Genomic DNA, 19,815 nt, shown 5'->3' with positions numbered 1-19,815 from the left:
TTTTACTATTACGTGAGACGACATAATATAAATTATCAGCTGAAATTAAATTTCTGATATCGGAAGTAGACATTTAAAGAATTGTAAAATGGAATACAATTATTTCAACAGCCATTTTCTTATTCTCACATTATATATTATTTAAAAATATCCATTTCTGTTTCTTTTACTTATTTTCTATTGATTTATTTTGGAAATTTTTAATTGAGTTCATTATAGAGAATCCATATATTACTAAATAATCGGCAGTTATTTTCAATGATACTTTGAAGAATTTAGATTAAGCAACAAAAAGGAAACACTGTAAAATATATAAAATGCATACAATGAGTAAACTTTTGACTTCAAACTGCAAAGAATCGTTATAAAACATGAAAATTCTTAGGAGTATTTAAAATTTCACTTATAAAGAGATAATTGCAATGCTGAGCATATTATGGAGGCTATGATCCTAAAGCTTTTATAATAGTGAAAATTATTTGTAAAAAAGGCCATAATAAATGAGTCATTGATGTAGAAATTATATGAGAATATTTAAAGGAAAAATTAAAGGCAGCAATAAACTTACAGACAAGTTGCAAAATTATATGAGATTGTTATCCGTAATAGTGTGCTGGAAATCTAAAAAAAACTTGCAATTCATTATAATAGCAGCGCTTTATTTATTTCTGCTGTTGCATTCAAGCTTTGTATACTAGAGTAAAACAGCTGGTATAAATAGGATGATAGAATTTTTTTTTCAAAAACTTTAAAAAGCCTCTCGAATTTTGCTATAAAAGCAAATAAAACCAACTTACTCAGCACTTTGCCATAAGAATTTGCTCAGTAATTATCTTGCTACATGATCCTACAGAACAAAAGTTATAATTTTAACAATCTCTTATGAATTATTTTTTCTAGAGAAGCTGAAGTTTAGAATTTTAAAAAAACTAAGGAAAACCTATTGCAGTGTTGTGATTTTATTTATTTTTTAGAACTGCAACCCATTCTCAAATATTTAGAAATATAAATTGATTCAATGATGTTTGAAAACTGCATAGGAATTCAGAAAGTGCAAATTTATAAATAATCACTGCTTGCTACAGTATTATTTAAAAATAATGTATAAAGCTAAAAAAAAAACAATCCTAGTTTGAAATCAAGTGTCTATTAATATAAAGTGATTATATATTTATATAATCATTTTATATTAAGAGAAGTTCATTTTTAAGAAAAGAGTTTTTTTTTCCAAACTGGGAATATATCCAAGACTTCTAGAGTTATTTGAATTTTTTTAGTTCATAACACAATTACATTTATTAATTATGTGCAGTTTAAAAATAATTAAAATTATATTTATTAGAATTTGCTGTAAAATATTTTTGGAACTGAAAACTTTCGTTAAAATCATCTAAAAGTTGCTTATAATTTCAAAATTAATAATAAAATTTTCACTGAAAAGTCGCTGGCATTTATACCTTTTTGTAATTAAAAATATGTTTGTTTTATTAAAATTTCAAAAAAAAAAAAAAAAATTGTACTCCGTAGGTAGTCATGTACCACATATGATATTGTGACTATAATTGTAGTTCTATATTAAACTTTTATTTCAATCATTGGAAAAAAGATATCAAAAATAATATAAGACTTTAATGGTACCTAGGAATTAACTCCATGCCAGCGATTAATTGCCAGAAAAAAAAACATCATAGATCGGACGCTCAATTCAGTAAAACATTCGATTCACGCCAAAGATCGATATTTCGAAACAATTGCTCGCCAATACCCTACAATTAAAACACATGTCCTGGTTTTATTTACTATATTAGAAAGCACGTAACTCTCGTGTGAAACTGAAAATGAAGATCTAAATACTCATCTTAGGAACTCCCTTAGGGTCCATAATGTTATGCGGAGGGATGGGGTTAACACCTTTAGTAGAAAGTTGTGGGAAAACCAGTCCCGATGATTATATTTTAAATGAATAAAAACTTGTCGGAATTTTACTCTTTACAATGTGGCAAATACGATGAAAAAGCAATCTGCATTGAAAAAAAAACATTTTAATATTACTGTCTTTCTACCCTATTTACAGAAGATTGAGCTTTAAAATATTTCCTTGAGTAGAGATCATTGATTAGTTTTATCTTTCGTGACAGATTTTCCTCGCAAAGTAGAAGCAAATACTTACAAAAAATCAATTCGTTTTCGCTCTTTCGTTCTATCAGGTTCTAGGAACGAATGCTTGAAACTGCTAATTCAGTGGCTTTACATTTATAAAACTAGATTCAGAAGCTATTTATTAAATCTATAAATCTCTTTTTTCTTTATTCGCAAAATCAGAATAATTAAATTTACAAAAACTACTTGCGAAGTATTTAGTGTGTATATCTGAAAGAAAATAAAAAGATTAAGGAATATGAATTATGGCCTGGATTATACAAGGAAATATGCAAAAAATATTACAAGTACTCCTTATCTTTGAAGCTTCGAGGAATTTTAAATTGCAAGGAAACCTGTATTTTCTCTACTGTTTTATCTAGCTCAGTGTTTGTAAAAACACTTGAGTGAATCAAAAATGGATTTCTTGTATTAGAAGTTATCTTTAGAACAGTGACGTTGTGAATATGCATACAAAGAAGCAAGTCATTTTTATTAACGATGTTCTATCATGTAGGTTATAGAAAGAAATAGTGTGATTAGGAAATTTTGTTTAGAAAAAGAATGCTTGTTTTGGCATTACATTTGTGATCGGAATTCGAACTTTTCTCTGCTACAAAAGTATGAGAAGGTAAATGATTCATTATATGTATTTTTAATTGTTTCAGCTTATGAATTGATTACAGTAAATTAATTATTGCTAATAGTAAGCTATCTCTTGGAACGAGAAATGAAAAGAAATCCATTTGTTTTGCGAGAAACGAGGGAATAATGTACTTGTAATATTAGAAAGTATTGTACTACTGAGAACTTCCGGGTTGTTCTTATTGATTCTCTAACGGTTTTTGCGAAAGCATACAATAAATTAATGTTATTAAAATCATTTTTTTAAATTGATTCTTGGCAAAATGATAATTAAAAAAATGATCTAAAAAATATTTGGATTTATAAATTTTCTTCGCTGGACTGTTCATCGACTTTCATCTTTTCAACTTAATTTTTTTATCTTTTAATAATTATTTTTAAGTAGTTTTTGATAGTTTATATCTATATATTAAGTATTTGTAACTTAATAATAGCACTAAAATAATTTAAGTTGCAGTAGTTTACGATACTTTTATATAAATATTTACTCTAAAAATAGGCTACTTACTATAATATTTGTAATTTTTGCAGCTCCATATTGTTTTCTTTATAATTTAATTTTAAAAATAACCATATAATTCGGGCGATAAATACTTTTTTTTAATAGACATTGCTTAAACTTTGAAAACATGAAATTGTAAACAGGAACAATGTAATTTCGGTGCGGAACTTGAATCAAAATGAGAATTCTTTATCAACATTTTTGTCGTCATTTCTCAGTAATTTATTTTATTTATTTTAATTCCAAGGTTTATTCATAATAGAAGGAAATATTGTGAGCTTTTCATCTTTTTGATTCTCTGGTATACTAAAAGAATATGGAACACTGTGTAATTATTAGGCCAAGTATGCAATTCGGACGTGTTTTTTTTTTTTTTAATTGGAGCCAAACTTTGAACACATATCTAAAATTTTGAAGTCGAGACAATAATTTAAATTTCATTTAATTAAACCATTTCATTTTTTTCATAGTTTTTACATATTCACGAATAAATTTGACCAATAGACAATCAACCTTTGATCAAATTGTTTCAAACACATACGGATCCATAATTCTGATAATAAAACCGTATGTTAAATTTAATTGTGCTATTATCTAAAATTTAATTCATATTTACAACTTAGTGTAATGATCTCAAAACAAATTTCTCCTGTTTTTGCTCGTTGCATTTCTTTAATTAAGTTCATAAATGGACTAACCGATACAATTTTTAAAAAAATTATTATTTTTATATTAGATTGATTCTGGAAAATATAGAAGATTTTTCAAAATTTAGAATAGTTTGACGACTATGATGCTTTTTTTTTTGTATATTTATGTGGGCAAAAATATTAAGAAGACAATTTCTCTTTTTCAACTTAATTTCACTCACCTCTCGTAACAGTATCTAGAGCATGTATCTTACCTCACTCTTGACATCCTTAAACAAAAATAAAGAATGAAATAACTGAAATAATAATATAGAAATTAATTGAATCAAAGTAAAAAAAAAGTGTGCATTTTTTAAATATAAGATAGAATTTCATCTTTGAAACCCTATTAGTAAGATGAATAATATTTCCATAATTTTATTTGAGGTTTTGAATACAATTCAATATCGTGAAGTTAGCATTTAGACATTTGTGCTATTAAGGAACTGATGCGAATAGCAACTTCACGAATTTAATCTCGCTAGAAAAAGTTCTTCGGAAGTAGGTAATCCATGTTTTCAACAATTGAGCTATGAAATATGTTTTCATACGACAAAGCTTCGGCTCATTTTGGAAGATTTTATAGTCAGTATTTTAGTACATTTTTACGACATCAGTAGATGTCGTAAAAGTTGGTCAATATTAATATTTGACTATTTTTTTTTTTGTAGTATGGAGCATTTGTAAGTGACTACACGTTGCATATATATTATAATTCGGTTATGATATTATTCGACCACAAAAGAGTTTGTAAATAGTAAGTATACGCATTTCAATTAATACAGCGAATCAATTTAAGTGTAAGAAGGATCATTTTAAATATTATGTCATGAAATCATCAAATTTCATAAACAGTTTATTTCTCAATGCTTTCTATTTCTTCGTTTATTTTATATTCTGCAATATATAAGTTCCTTCCATATTTCTATTTTTTTCTATTTCGAAATATAATATTCTTCATTTATATCACCTCTACTACATTTCTATGCATATATGTGTTGACATTTTACAAAGGCTCACAGTTTGACCTACAGCTATCAAATTTAGTACATATATACTACCTTGGAAGGTAAACTGCGCATCTTGGAGATATTATTTTTTTGAAATTTTATTTAGAATTTTAATTAAAAATTAAGCGAACTTTTGGTTTCTTTCGATTAACTTTTGAGAGTATTATTGCCCAAAAATATATTAATCCATCCCAATCAAAATTTAAAAAGTCTTTTTAGTAACAGGAATTTAATAGCCATGCAAACATTTTGCATTTTGATAATTTCAATTTTTTTATCTAATTTCCAGCATCAAATTACATTGTTGTCTTGACATTTAAACCGCATTTCATTGTCAAATTTTTCTGTTTCATGAAATATTTAATTGAGTAATTTTCTTTTAATCTTAAAAGCTTATTCGTAAGTATTAAAAAGGATTCTTTTTAATATCTGCTGTGAAATTTGCATGATGAATAAAAAAAAGTAAAAATCACACGACTCCAAAGTTTAAAAGGTAGATGAATCGGACAGTGACATTTTAAATAGAGCTATGACCCTATGACGTCATGGAGCAGATCTCCATTAGAAAGGTACATGTGCACAAAAAATAGAACTTATGTAGGACGGATAAGATAGCAAAGTTTTAATGTCTGATAATTTAGAAAACCCAAGGATTTGAAGGTACGGCTAAATGATTTAACCAAAGTTAAATATAAATAATATCTCCAACGAACCAGCTGGTCGCAAAAGGTGTCTATTCTCTGTTAATAATAATAAAGGTGAATGTGTGTGTATTGGCCAGTCCAGGCCAGACCATTTGATCTAGAGCTAACATATTGATTGTATATATACTTTTGGAAGGTTTATTATTTTTTTTAGAATTTTAATCAAGATTTTAATTAATTAAAAATTAAGCTCAATTCGGGATTTTTTTTTTTTTTTTTTTTTGCGATAAATTTCGAAAATTTTGCTGTACATTAATAAATTATACATCTTTCCAAAAATTTTAAAAAATTGGTATTTTAATTGTACCAATTTAAAAATCACGCAAATTTTCCTTAAAAGTTGGTATTTTTTGCCTAGTTTTCAACATTATATTGTACTGTTGCACTGAAATTCAAATCCATTTCATTGTTTCATCAAATATTTGCTCGTGGGGTTTACTTCCTTTGTTTAAAGCTAAGGATGAAGGTTTCTTTTTTTAATATATGTGTAGTTTGCTAGACAGATAAAAAAATGAACTTATAATAACTCAAAATTTAGCAGGTAAACATTTTTATTAGCACTGTGATGTCATGGGATTGGTCTCCGTTAAAAAGGTTTATGAACATTCATTCAATGAACAGAGCATACATAAGATAATTAAGATAACACAATATTTAATGCCTGATCATTTCACTCTATCGTGGATATAAAGTTATATCTAAATGATTTAATTGAAATGAAATATAACCAATATTGCCGGCGAACTGGACGTCAAAAACATCTAGTAAATAACAAAAAGTTTGACATCAGTTATTGTATTAATAATATATTAAAAATTTGAGAAAGCTTTGAAAGAGAGCTTCTTTTCCGATTAACCAGGAGAATCATCATTGTTGTTTTATTAACAGTTATTCAATATAACATTGTTGTCTTTATCGAAAATTATTACCTATATTGTTAGGTAACAAATACTTTAACAATTGAATTTATTTCTTACTGAGAAATTTCAACAACAAAATTCAGAAATATTTTTCCGGCCGAAACGAAACTAATAAATTCCTTACAATTTAAAATTATTTGGAAAATTAAAAATCGGATCTAAATTTTTTAAATCTCGCAAAAAAGTTTTTTAAAGAAGTAGCGTCATATAAAAAAGAAAAAAAATATGGATAAAGAAGTACAAACTGATGATAATGTTTGTTTGAAAAGGTAATGAGTGATGCCATTAAATTAATATTATTATTTATATTTATCGTGAATATTATAATAAATTATGTATAGGTTTGAAAATTTCTATTCAAATTTATAAATAATGCATGATATTGCTTTATATGAATATGGCTTTGGAATTTTTCTGAAACTGGCACCAGAGCGAGTGATGATTCTTAGATTATATAACATTATTATAAAAATTCAATCAACTCGCATGATGTTACAGTCATATATGTAAAGAAGTCCGTAATTTACCATTTAACTTATTATTGCTTACTTTTTTCTGTAGCATCATGTCCATCATGCATTTCTCATATACGTAACATACAAAGAAAAAGTAATAATAACCCCAAAAATTCGAATTCGAGGTTTTGATGAGTTTACAACCAAGCTATCCCTTATTTATAAAAACAACAACATATTTTTCGAAATATACCTATGTGTCGGTCGTCAGTACGATAGTGTAAAAATGATATAAGCTGTACAAATTGGAATGGAATTTTGTATGGGAGTCAATATTGGAGAGATTTTTTGTTTATTGACTTTGACATTAAATATTTTGAGGTCGTAGACATTGCACATTATGAAACTCCTCTCTTAATGAGGTAGTTAATTAATTTCACATTTCAGCTAATTTTTTTAATATGGTAGTGTTTTACTTTAGGTTGAAATTTTATTAACTTTATGAATAGGCTTTATATATATATATATCTATTATTACTCCAGAATGCGCGACATCTATGTTTGCGCACAATATTAGTGAAACAGGTGTTCGGTTTTATAAATATTTAATAGCTAAATGAGCGTGATTAAATGTATAGAAATTGTGCTTGGTAAAGTATTGATATATTCTTAATATGTTATCATTCAAAGAATTTGTATTTTTCACAAACTTATTTATTTCGCATCTAAGAAAATTAAGTTTTTTCTAAATTAACCTGCTTGCTGCCTATTCTAACAGGCCTAAAAACCTACTTAGTTGGAAATCTGCCACTCTTCAGGGAAAAGTCTGTAGGTTCGAAATACTTATTTAAATGATAGCCGAAAAATGTAGATATAAATGTATGGAATTTGGTATATATTTTATTACCAGAATTGTAGATTTGTGTGAAATTTCATATTAATCCATCTAGTGGTTGATTGACTGTTCGTCTATTAATCTGAATAACTTAAAAATGAAACAAACTAGGGAGCTGAAATTTGATATGGTGTCTTTACAACAAATTTGTAGATCTGCATTTAATTTTTAATCCATATGGGTGAGGAAAAGTGGTTTAAATTGAGCGTTCAATTCGCTGCTTTTTATGATGAAACTCAAAATGCACAAAATCGTGTAAGTATATGATAAAGTCGAAGTGAGAACACTCCAACTAGATCTTGCTGTAAGATCTGTAATAGATTCCAAAAATAAATTATCTGCACTTCATAATGAAATACAAAATATTCAAAATTGTGTAAGATTATGCGAAAATCGAGACTACAACACTGCCGCTAGATCTTCCAGTAAGATTTGTAATGGATTCCAAAAAATAAATTCTCTGCACTTTATAATAAAACACAAAAATATGCAAAATCGAGAAAGTCGAGGGGAGAGTATATGAGAAAGTCGAAGGGAGAACATTCCAGCCAGATCTTCCTGTAAGAATTATAATGGATTCCAAAAATAAATTGTCACTTTCTTCACATGTGAGCATAAATTGACTTCATGACATGACATTATCTTGATATTCTTTTAGTTGTTTAAAATAAAAGCAATGATACTATCTTATAATATCTGAATAATTTAATAATGGTATTTTAATTTTCATTATTAGCATTAAAAGTAAGTATTGCTCAAAAGTAAAGCAACTTAATTTCATTAAGAAGGATGTCTGATACGTTCCGATGAAGATTATATCAATTAAAAAATCTTTCATGTCAAAATCAAATTATTTTCTCTAAATTAGAATCATATTATTTTTTAAGCCAAACGTGCGATTCATAATTTAAAATATCCAAAAAAATTGATTGGAAAAGTTTTATTATAAATTCTTGTGTTTACGAATTCTACATTATTTAGCGCGAAATTTAATGTTGAATTTATTGAAATAAATTTAGTTCCGAATGCCTTATTCTTTTTCTAGTATAATTATTTGTTAGAACAAGAAGAAGCGGGCCTGCAGAATTCAATGAGACAATAGATAAGAACAGAATATTAAATGAATTCCATTGTCATTCTATTGAATACAAATTTTATATGTGAAGTCAAGCGTACACGTCAACTCAAGCTTTTGTGTAATATATAGTATTAAAATTCTGTTGTTTCCTTTGTCCATTCAGCTGTGTGAGTTGCATTGGTGCGTTTACCAGAATGAAAAATTTCTTTAGGAAGTATTGAATATTTTCTGTCTTTCAAAATAGCCAAATTTCTTTTTGCTAAATTTAGGGGAAAAAACATTCCAATTTTCTCTAGAAGTGGATATTTATTTTTTCACTTCTTTTTTTTTTTTAAATTTAGTTTCGTCCTCTCGATTTGTTTAAACTATAAAGTAAAATTTAATTAAATTTGAAATAATATAACTAGTAAATTCGTTCAACGAAAAGGTCTTTTTTTCATTCAAGAAAGGAAGAAAGGAGTTTTTATCGATAACGGAAAGAAAGATAATGACAAAATTTATATTTAGAACATTCAGGAAATGCAGAAGCAAAAACAATGATTCGATTTCATTTACGGAAGTTATCACTAATTTATTTTATATCGAAGCATACAATTTTCTAAATTTTTATTTGAATTTTATGCTTAAAAATTCATTTTTAAATGTAAAATTTTTGATGCTAAATATCTTTTGGAAATAAAATTCTTAAATTAACTAACGGCTTTTATTTTTACGACATAAATAATAAAAATAGGGAAACTAAAATATTTATAACTAAATTTTATTTAAAATGCACATGGTTCTGTATTCAGCATGAATATCATTCATAAAAGGTTTGGAGACTGTATATTGACTTTCTTAGATTAATCTGATTTCTCATTTTGTTGAGTTTTATCTATTGTTCTAATTTACGTAAATATATGTACTGGATATAATCTAGTATATTGCTAATTCTATTTCTATTACTTTCTTCATTTATTGATTAATTTCGTGTAAAATTCATACACTCTTTTTCTTTTTCAGTCATGTTCCCGTCAGACTTGCATACAATTCTTTCGAGCCTGAATGCGAAGACTGGAGTTTGTCTCCTTATAGAAGAAACTCGCCCATTATTTTTCTGCATGGTTTGACTTCTTGCAAGGAAACTTGGGCCAGTATTCCTCAGATATTAGCTAATGAATTAAAGAGAAAAGTAAGTAAATTGAATTCATACGGTAATTTGTTTCTGATGGAAATTTCACCAAATTATGTAATTATTTAAAACTTGCCTTCTTTGGCGAACAGCTTGTTCTTCTAGATCATTGACTTTTCAGATTTTTAAATGATTAATATGAAATGCATTTTTTTTTAAAAAAATTTCTCCATTTTATTTGATATGACTGGAAAACACGAATTCAATTGACTCAGTTGACTACAAATTAAAAAGTGAAATCCTCCTAAGAGTTAATAAAGTCGCAAAAGCATGCGGCTGAATGTTTTGATGGGTGAGTTTAAATTTCATCATAAAATTACAAAACGCATTATTATCAAATTAAATCAAAAATTATTATTAAAATTAAGAGGAAAAAGTATACGGAAAAAATTAAATTAATATCATTAAAATGGTAATTTTTTTGAGTCTTAAGATAATACAATTTTTGTAACATAAAATTATATTATCTTATTTGGAGATATTATTTATCTTATCGGAAGATATGAACATCAATTTTCATAGACAAATAATAGCGATTATCCATTTGCATCTGGTTAAGCCTACTTTTGCGCTCAATTAAACTTTATGTTTGAAACTCGTTTTATAATTTCTCTTGTGTCTTTCCTCTAACTGAATGGAATTTTTGATGACTCAGCAAGCCTTCTTCAGAGCATTTCTAACAAAGCAAGTTTTGCAGCTCCATTAATTGGTTACGCGAAGCAATGAATTTGATGCAATTGTAAAAACTCTTCAGTGAAGCAATCTGACATCCATATGATAGTTTGTTGACATTTAATTATTGCCATTCGACAATAAGTAATAAAAGCGATTTCTGCACAACGTACATTAGAGTTTTATGTATAGAGATTCCAGGAATATCTTTATAGAGGCTGATAAATGACTGACTGCTCAAAATTGTGTTTGAAATGAAAGTGATATTTCACAGAAAATTCTAATTACCTCACACCGATTACCTGACAAAAAAGTTTAATCTACGAGCATCGCATTTTAGAATCAATCGAATAAAGATTTAGAATGAAAAAAAATGATGAAAAGCAATAAAATGATGAAAGCAACGTATGTTTACCATTAACGGTTTAGAAATTAATTATGAGTTGCGAATAGAGCATAAAAAGTTAATCTGAAATCTGTTATATCTTTATGAAAAATATTATATTACCTCTTAATTCCTACATGTATTTGACCTGATATGTTCTTTTCAGAATCCATCAAACTTTAAAGTAATAGGGTTAGAATATACGATTAGTTATAATGGGTATTAAAACCATAAAACAAAATTTCCATATAATAACATTATCAAATTGTAATCTAACGTGTCCCAACTACGATGAGAATAAGAAAAAAATAGCAGATTGTTAATTAACTATAACTAGTTTAGATAAATGATTCCTTCAACTATCGCTTAGTTTCCACTTGATTTATTGATGCATTTAGTTTTTGGATTCATTTTTTACTTAATCAAATAACAAATTTTGGTCCATATATGAATCGCATTGAAATTGTAGTTATTAATTTGATTTAGCTTTTTATTATATTACTTTTCTAATCAGGCATGTGTCGGGGGGGGGGTACAATGTCCACTGTACTTGGGTTCAGATTGCAGGACTATAATTTTATTAATCAAATTAAAGGTTATTAAAAACCTACTATAAATGAACAATGATACGTAGCTACTAAAGTTTATTGGTTATCTATATTTCTTTTAGGCCTACACTTTGGATGCAAGGAATCATGGAGACAGTGGTTGGAGCGATATATTTACAACTGACGATCTGGTGAATGATCTTCTGTTCTTCATGGATGCTGTCAATGCGGATAGAGCTATTTTGATTGGCCACAGCATGGGAGGAACCGTAGCTATTCAGATGGCCATAGAAGCTGTGAGTATTACTGTGTGAGTGTGAGTTCGAAAAGGCCCAACTTAAACTTTTAAGGTATTTCTTAATATTGATTAAGAGGGAGTGGTTTTTATCAGTGTCAATCTCCCCATTTTTACGATCCCATTTTTCCCATTTTTAACTCACTGAGACTTAGGTCTTGTTCGACAGGTTCTGAGCTTACCTATGCTTAAATTGTTTCATTTCTATCTCGTCGAATAATAAAAGAAAATATGCTCCTGTGTTGCTTATCTGTTGGTGTCTACAAATCAGGCTGTTAAACCCAGAATTAACAAATATGGCACAAATGTACTTTGGAGGAGGATAATGTGCATTTTGGTCGAAGACTTTGAAATTTTCATTACAGTTTTGATCTAAAATTGTGCAAGACTTTGGCATTTTTCTGTGATAAATTCTGAAGATATTAATTCTTTTATCTTTTTAATGATATTAATTCTTTTATCTTTTTAATGATATTAATTATTCAAATTATCTTTTTAATGATATTAATTTTATGTCGTCCAAGTTTTAATGAATTTCGAAATTTTTAATAAATATTTGTTTTGCATCATTTTCAGCAAACTTTTCATTGTTGCAATGTAATTAAAATAGTTATCCTTGATTTATCAAATTATTTAAGAATCACGTGCTTTTCTTCCGTTGAAAACTAAGGAAGAAATATTCTATTTATTATCTGAGTAGTTCACGCAGGGAATAAGAAAGAGAAATCCATTGCTATAAAAGACAAAAAAAAAAAAAAAATAATTATTCAAGCACTTTAGCTTTTAATGCACTAAGAAAATATAGAATTTCTAATCCAGTCTAACAGCACATGAAAAATAGGAAAATGTTACAAAAATGCACAACAGCAATTTCATCGGTTTAGATGTTGAGCTGACTATCGAAAATAAGTATCTAAATTTGTATCCGGATATATTACCGAATAAGCGCTGGGAGGGTGGTGGTGGTGGTGGTGAAAGTTTTAATACCGGTTTTTCACTTTTAAATAAAACACTATTAAAAATTAGAGAAAAAAGCGTTAACTTAGAAGTTATGGGTATTAAAAATTCATAAAATGATCTACAGAGTTTAATAATAGCTAAATTAGATTAGAAATAAATTTCAAAATGAACAAATTTGTATTTGGAAAAATATGTATATATTTTTGAAATTGAACAAACATATTATTATTTGGATTCATGTTATATAGAAAAAAATAACTAGTAACATTTTCAAGTCAATATCTGCATTATGTTTTGAAAAATTTGACACTGTAAAAAAAAGAAGTGTGTGTGTGTGTGTGAAAAATAATTATAAATTCTTTTCTGTCATTCGGAATCCGCAGACTAAAAAGAAAATCATATTCCACATCTGTTTTTCTATAATTTGAAATGGAATAACTGTCCCGTCGATTTTCAAAAAGAAAAAAATAGTGGAAATTAAATTTGATAAGAGGAAAAAACAACAACTTTGCGGCGATTGAATTTCGAAAAATACGAAAATGTAGATCGTAAAGATCATTAAAAAATGCTTTCAGGCTTCAGCATTGAGATAATATGCTAACTTCAAAATTAATTTTACACTTTTTTCTTAAATCGACCATTATGATACTATCTGAATAGCACTTTTAGGATTAAATTCTGACATAGAAAAGCACTAATAAACATTTTTCAGCTATTCAGTTTTTTTTTCTCATCACTTTTTTGAATAATTTTTGAAAAATTCATCATTGCTGGAAAAATAGCATCTTCGAAAAATGTCTATAAGTATTTATTGGCAGTTTAAATTTTTATACTAAAACTTTTTTTTCAAATGGCATCTAAAGGGTAGATTTAAAAAAAAATTAGGAAATTTAAATTTAAAGTTAACATTTTATTTCGATTTGTAAGTTTGAACTCATATTCCAATAACCCGTTCTATTGTTTACTTGCTTTACGAGAATCAATCGCCACAAAGTAAAACTTAATTTCCTCTTTTCAATTTTAATGTTGACTTATGCATGTTTTTTTATCCATTCTGTTTTACTGTAGCCCGAAAGAGTGGAGATGATCGTCGTCGAGGAGATGTTTGTGTCTCAGCCTCCCGAGATCCTGCTGCAGGTCCCTCTTCTGTACGTCAGACGGGCGCCTATGGCCGTCAAGTTGATCCCCAGGGATGCTGACGACATGCAGGCCGTTCGATTCATCATGGATTACGTGAACAAAGGCCTTCCACCTGGATTAGTAGGTTATATTCGATTTACTTCAGACAGAGAAAATTTTATGATTGTATAATAATTCCATTATAAGAAAAGAATTATTTCTTAAAATTAAAAATTGAATAACGATTTAATAATCAGACAATATGAATTTAGGCTAAGGAAGTTAGGCTTAACATTTTTCGACCGGTTATTTCAAACGATTCTGTTTATTTTCTTAATGTTTGATGCATTTAAAATTAAACATTGTTAATTAATCCATGTTTCAGATTCATTGTGAAGTATTTTTGAATTAAAATAAAACAGAATAAAGGAAATTAAAAACTTCTAATCTGCATAACGTTACCCCAACTAGCGTAGAAAAATTCACGCATTTGCGTTACTATAACTGACATTGAAAATTCACGCATTCGCATTGTATTCTGATTGTTGACAACTATTTTCAACGGATGCGGACTTGATTTAAATTATTTTTAAGTTAGTTGTAAGCTTTTGTAATTAAATTGTATTTATGTTACTTATATATTTTTTGCATATGCTTATAGTTTTAAGTACATCGTTTTTTAAGTAGTTTATTTTAACCTGTTTTCGACCGATTATTTTAAACGATTCTGTTTATTTTCTTAGTGTCTGATGCATTTAAAATTAAACATTGTTAATGAATCGATCTACTCATGATGAATCTGAGGAAATTTTGTTGAAAGATTCTTGAGGTATTACATAAATTAAGAAAGATATTCTTTAGTGCCCATAAGGTTTAAATGCTCAGTGACTCTGTTTTCAGTAATCATATTATAAAAAAATGCTTTGTTTCAGTAAAAAATATTATTATATTAATTGCAGATTAATCATTTGCATTTTAATTTAAAGCATAAATTATAGGGAGCTAACAGAAAATTAGAGAGATACATATTACGTTATGACTCAAGGACTTTATAATATTAAGAGTGAATTATATGACTAACAAAATTTGAAGTTTAAAATATTTTGATAAAGAAGTTATTAAAGTAAAAATTACATAAAATATTTAATTATTAAAATTTTAACGGGCATTAAGATTGGCGAACCAGCTAGTCGCCAAAGGCGACTAGTCAAAAATAAAATTTGTGTTTTAGACACATTTTTCTCACCCAATTGAAACAAAAATATGACACAAAACTGCACCTCTAATGACAAATTCCATACCAAATTTGATATATTTAGAGCTGTGCGTTTTAAAATTATCGTGTTTACATGATTCTGAAAGTACGGATAGACAGAAAGTCAATCCTTGATTAGATATGGCTCAAAATTTGACAGGTGTTTACACTATAAATGCTAAATCTGCGTACCGAATTTTATCTATTTAACTCTCTTCGTTTTGTAATTATCGTGTGAATTTATATTCTATCAGCCGGACAGATAGACTTCCTTTGAACTCGAAATTTGATAGAAATCTGAAGATTTGGGGTAAAGACCATATACCACATTTCATCCATCTAGCTCAAAGCGTTTTTGAGTTATCTTTGTCACAGATAGACAAACTGATACTTTCCAAAAATGTGTTCCTCGAACTCATGGAGGTCTGAAATATGGAGATTCGTCAAAATTTCGAGTTCGAATTTTTTGCCGATTCATATACTTCCACTATACTTCGATATGAGAAAGTAAAAATAAAATTGAATAATAATTTAAATGAGAAAGTTTTTGCTTTTTATTGCATTTATATAAATATATTTTTAAAATTGTTTTTAATTAAATTTTTCAGAGTGATATCCACAATCCCAGCAAGGTCGACAAATCGACGTGGGCCTTGAGGAGAACTGCAGAAGGTCATCTTGCTCTAAAAGCCAACATGGCCGTGCTGGAGAAGAGTTTGATAAATGCGAAGGACACGATAAAAGTGCAGAATGGTTCATTTGATGGGCCTGCCTGCTTCATTTATGGAAAACAATCTGTCTTTAACGTGTAAGATCGTATTTTGAGCCACTCTTAATAGTAAAAATAATATTTTTTCACTTTACATTAGATATAAAGGGAATAATCCACGTTATGCTGTCATAGCAAATGTCGTTTAATATCTAACATCATGTTAAGTTGTGCCTTAATTTGATATCACAAGTATTAAATATAAAGTAAACAATAAATGTCAAAATTAAACTGGCACAGATAGCGAAGTATCGTGCTCCTAACCGCCATGCAGCTGTTCCAGGAAATGAAGGAAATGAAGTGAAGAGAGAGGAACAGCTGTTCGGGAGTGTGTGGCTGATACCGGGAAGAATATGATATAGGAACTCCGGTAGGAACGCAGAGAAATGGGCTTGGATTTAAATTGGAATTTAACTGTATATATGTAAATAGTTTAATCCTTAAAATATAATAAACCTGTTTTGTGATCACTTATTGTCAAGGCACGTGACAGAGACACGAATTGATTTCAAGCCATGCCGCTACTATTTTTATCACAAATATATTTTGTTTTTCGAATTGAGAATATACTATTCGCTATATTTTATAAATAAAGAGTATCATATCGAAATAAGATATAAAGAAGTAAATGATATGAGCAGCGATATTCTTCCAACTGCAGCAATCAAATTATAAATGAATTATACTTAATACTCTAGCAGACATACTTGTTGATAAGTATTGAATGTGTGGATTGCTTATTTTCTCTTGATGGATTGGCACAAATCATTATTATATTCATTTATGTATCATTAAAGACACTTAATTGCTGAAGCCTATTTCCATAATCAAACAAAAGTCACAATCCAACAAAAAAGTCACAGTCATAAAGTCACAATTTTTTATATATATTTATTTATATACTCTTAAAATTATTAATGTATTGTTTTGATATTTGATTTCTCTATTTTTTTATTAATTCTATAACTATTACTTATTTTACATAAGTGTAATATATTTAATTCTGGAATTTTTCCGTTTCATTTCTGAATTCTAAACAATTTAATGTCTCTTTTTTCGTGTTTAAATGAGCATTTAAAAGCATTTTATCAATCAGACTTTTTTGGCGACCATCTTGTTCGCCAGATTATTGACTTTGTATACTTAATATGGAATGCACTTAAAAAAAATATTTCAACATGTTTTTTTTATGAGATTGAAAGATATGAATTTAATTGAATCAAACCATTATAAATTACTGGGATGCAAACTAAAAAAATCTATATACTATGAAATAAAAACTGAAGTGAAATTTCTACTTCCCTACTCTTTCGAAAGAAGATAATTATTTAATATTAATTCACGCGGTTGAATTTTTAAATTTTTTTTTATGGATGAGTTTGAATTGCATCATAATATTGTTTCATATTGAATCTAAAGGAAATTAATAATAATATATACATATATGTATGTATGTATGTATTAAAAAAAAACAATTGTACAGAAATGAAATTGATACCATTAAAAAGTAAATTTTAAGATGATGTAAAAACCATTTTTGAGAAATAATAATTTGGAACGATATGAACATCAGTTTACACAAGTAAATCATAGTAATTGTCGATTTAACGATGGTTAAGCCTATTTTCACATTGTTTGACGCTCATTTACATTTCTACTACGCCGATTTACTGCTTGAGTGCTGCTGTTATTGCAGGTGTTCTTTTATGTACTTCCGGCTATATTTTACCTCTGCATATTCGTTTAGAATAAAGACTCTTTATTCGTTATTCAGTATGTCTGAGTCTGTTGGGCCTTTGACCGTACAACCACTACCACCGAACGGAATTTTGAATTTTTTCGTATCAATGAAAAAAATAATGTATGACATACTTTTAAAATTTGTCTCCAGACTTTAGAATAAACTTGTATACCAATTTTAAAACTTCTATGTGAAGAAGGAAATATTGACTTCTATATTTTACTTAGTGACGATTTTTCGACTATGTGTATAAGTATTTATATTAAATATTTAATTAACCCTTTAAAGGGCCCTTTTTTTCTAGTCATATTATGTTAAAATATTTTTAGGCTTGAAATTAGAATAAGAAAAGGGATTCATTTAATTTATTAGATAAATTTAATTTGATTCATTAATTTATTTGGTTAATTAATAATTAAGTAACAAACCAAGACACATCACTTTGTCTGAGATAAAGAACTAAAGCATCTAAGTTTCTGTCTTTGTAAAAAAAATTGTCAGAACTTATGCCAACCTACATAATTTCATACAAAGATTGATAAATTTGGTGGGAAGCATACTTCATTTTTAGCCGATAATTCCTGCAATAATTATAGTAAAAAAAATTAATTTATATACCTTTTTAAACTGGAAATAATTATTTTCCAACGACATTAGTTTAATTGCTGCGTTGTGATCCTTTAAATTTTTTTACAAATGTTTAGATATTTTTATCAGTGTGTAAGACTATTCAAATTTATAGAATTCTATTCATATCAAAATTGTATATCCAGGCGGGAAAAACAAGGACCCTATTGCTGCTTTTCCAAAAAGGCACATAAACACCAAAAAGAAGAGAATGATAGAATCATTACACATAAACATCAGGAAACAAAGAAGCTTCTGTTGACGCCATAGCAACAATTAGAAGGGAAATGCCAATTAAAAATATCGTTTGTTTCTCAAAAAGACAGATGCTTAGGGAAACTACGAAGAAATATCAACGAAATATGCAGCAGCTAGAAATTATTTTTAAAAATATATTATTTTAAGTATTTAGACTAAGAAACATTTTTATTTCGAACGATGACGGACATATCAGGTAACATTAAACCGTAACCGTAAAGAAATTAAGTTGTTATGATTTTATTATTATTTATGTCTTCTTCGAAACAATAATTTTTAAAGTGATATAATTTTAACTTTTGAAAACATGTATGCTTTTAGAACAAATTTATAATTTTTAGAAAGTACTTGAATATAATGTTTACATCCGCAAATAATTATAATTATCAGCTTGGAATTTTTTTTAAATTAAATCTGTCATCATTATGAAGCAAATTTTATTGTTTTAGATCATTGGACGAAGAAAATATCAGAAAATGCTTTCCTAATGCCATATTAATTGGAGTGGAGGGTGCAAAACATACTGTGCACAGCGACAACCCCCAGCAGTTTGTGGATGCTATTTTGAACTTTCTCACTAGCAACATGACTCCCAAAAACAGGTTGTGAATGAATGAGTAGAATCTTCTGGAACAATAATAAAGGGCATATGAGAAAGAGTGACAGAGAAATGCCAAGATCAAGATTCAAGAAGTGCCAGCATAATTAAAAAGAAAAACACCATTCTGTATTTTTTGGACTCAATAAAAAGAAACAGTAACAGAACTGTGTAAATTACGTGTTTTAAAATATATCGGATTATTTCTTTATAAATATTGAAGTCAAATGTTAACCGATGGCGAGCTAAAAATTTTATTTTTAATGATAAAATATAAAGAGTATTGATGCCTTCTCTTACTTTCGTCGATATAGGCGAAAAAAAGAATGTCGAATCAAGTTAAAAAGTTTATCGTGCTTGAAACTATAGCTTTGAATCCG

At 27.8% G+C, this 19,815-nt stretch overlaps 1 protein-coding gene across 4 annotated transcripts; it reads left to right on the top strand.

Annotated features, from left to right (window-relative positions):
- The first annotated feature begins 2,614 nt into the window (after positions 1-2,614).
- Positions 2,615-19,592, top strand: LOC129966019 (protein ABHD11-like). Of its 4 annotated transcripts, XM_056080353.1 has the most exons (7): positions 2,615-2,770; positions 4,647-4,732; positions 10,040-10,208; positions 11,936-12,109; positions 14,137-14,328; positions 16,051-16,250; positions 19,287-19,592. In XM_056080353.1, the coding sequence occupies exons 2-7, from the start codon at positions 4,698-4,700 to the stop codon at positions 19,444-19,446; spliced, it is 930 nt and encodes a 309-aa protein (XP_055936328.1). In that variant the 5' UTR covers positions 2,615-2,770; positions 4,647-4,697; the 3' UTR covers positions 19,447-19,592. The 4 variants fall into 4 exon arrangements, with proteins under 4 accessions (XP_055936328.1, XP_055936332.1, XP_055936329.1 ...); XM_056080357.1 differs by lacking the exon at positions 4,647-4,732 and having other exon boundaries at positions 2,620-2,770; XM_056080354.1 differs by lacking the exons at positions 2,615-2,770; positions 4,647-4,732 and adding an exon at positions 9,215-9,251.
- Positions 19,593-19,815: the final 223 nt, after the last annotated feature.

The sequence above is a fragment of the Argiope bruennichi genome, chromosome 4 (assembly GCF_947563725.1).
Source record: "Argiope bruennichi chromosome 4, qqArgBrue1.1, whole genome shotgun sequence".
NCBI classification, from domain to species: Eukaryota; Metazoa; Arthropoda; class Arachnida; order Araneae; family Araneidae; genus Argiope; species Argiope bruennichi.
Note: the sequence above shows the minus strand (reverse complement) of the source record. Positions and strands in the feature narration are given on the sequence as shown.

Coding starts and splice junctions, on each gene's coding strand:
- LOC129966019 (XM_056080353.1), top strand. CDS start 4,698: ATGATATTATTCGACCACAAAAGAGTTTGTAAATA. Junction 4,733..10,039: donor CACAAAAGAGTTTGTAAATA/GTAAGTATACGC, acceptor TTTCTTTTTCAG/TCATGTTCCCGTCAGACTTG. Junction 14,329..16,050: donor AAGGCCTTCCACCTGGATTA/GTAGGTTATATT, acceptor TAAATTTTTCAG/AGTGATATCCACAATCCCAG.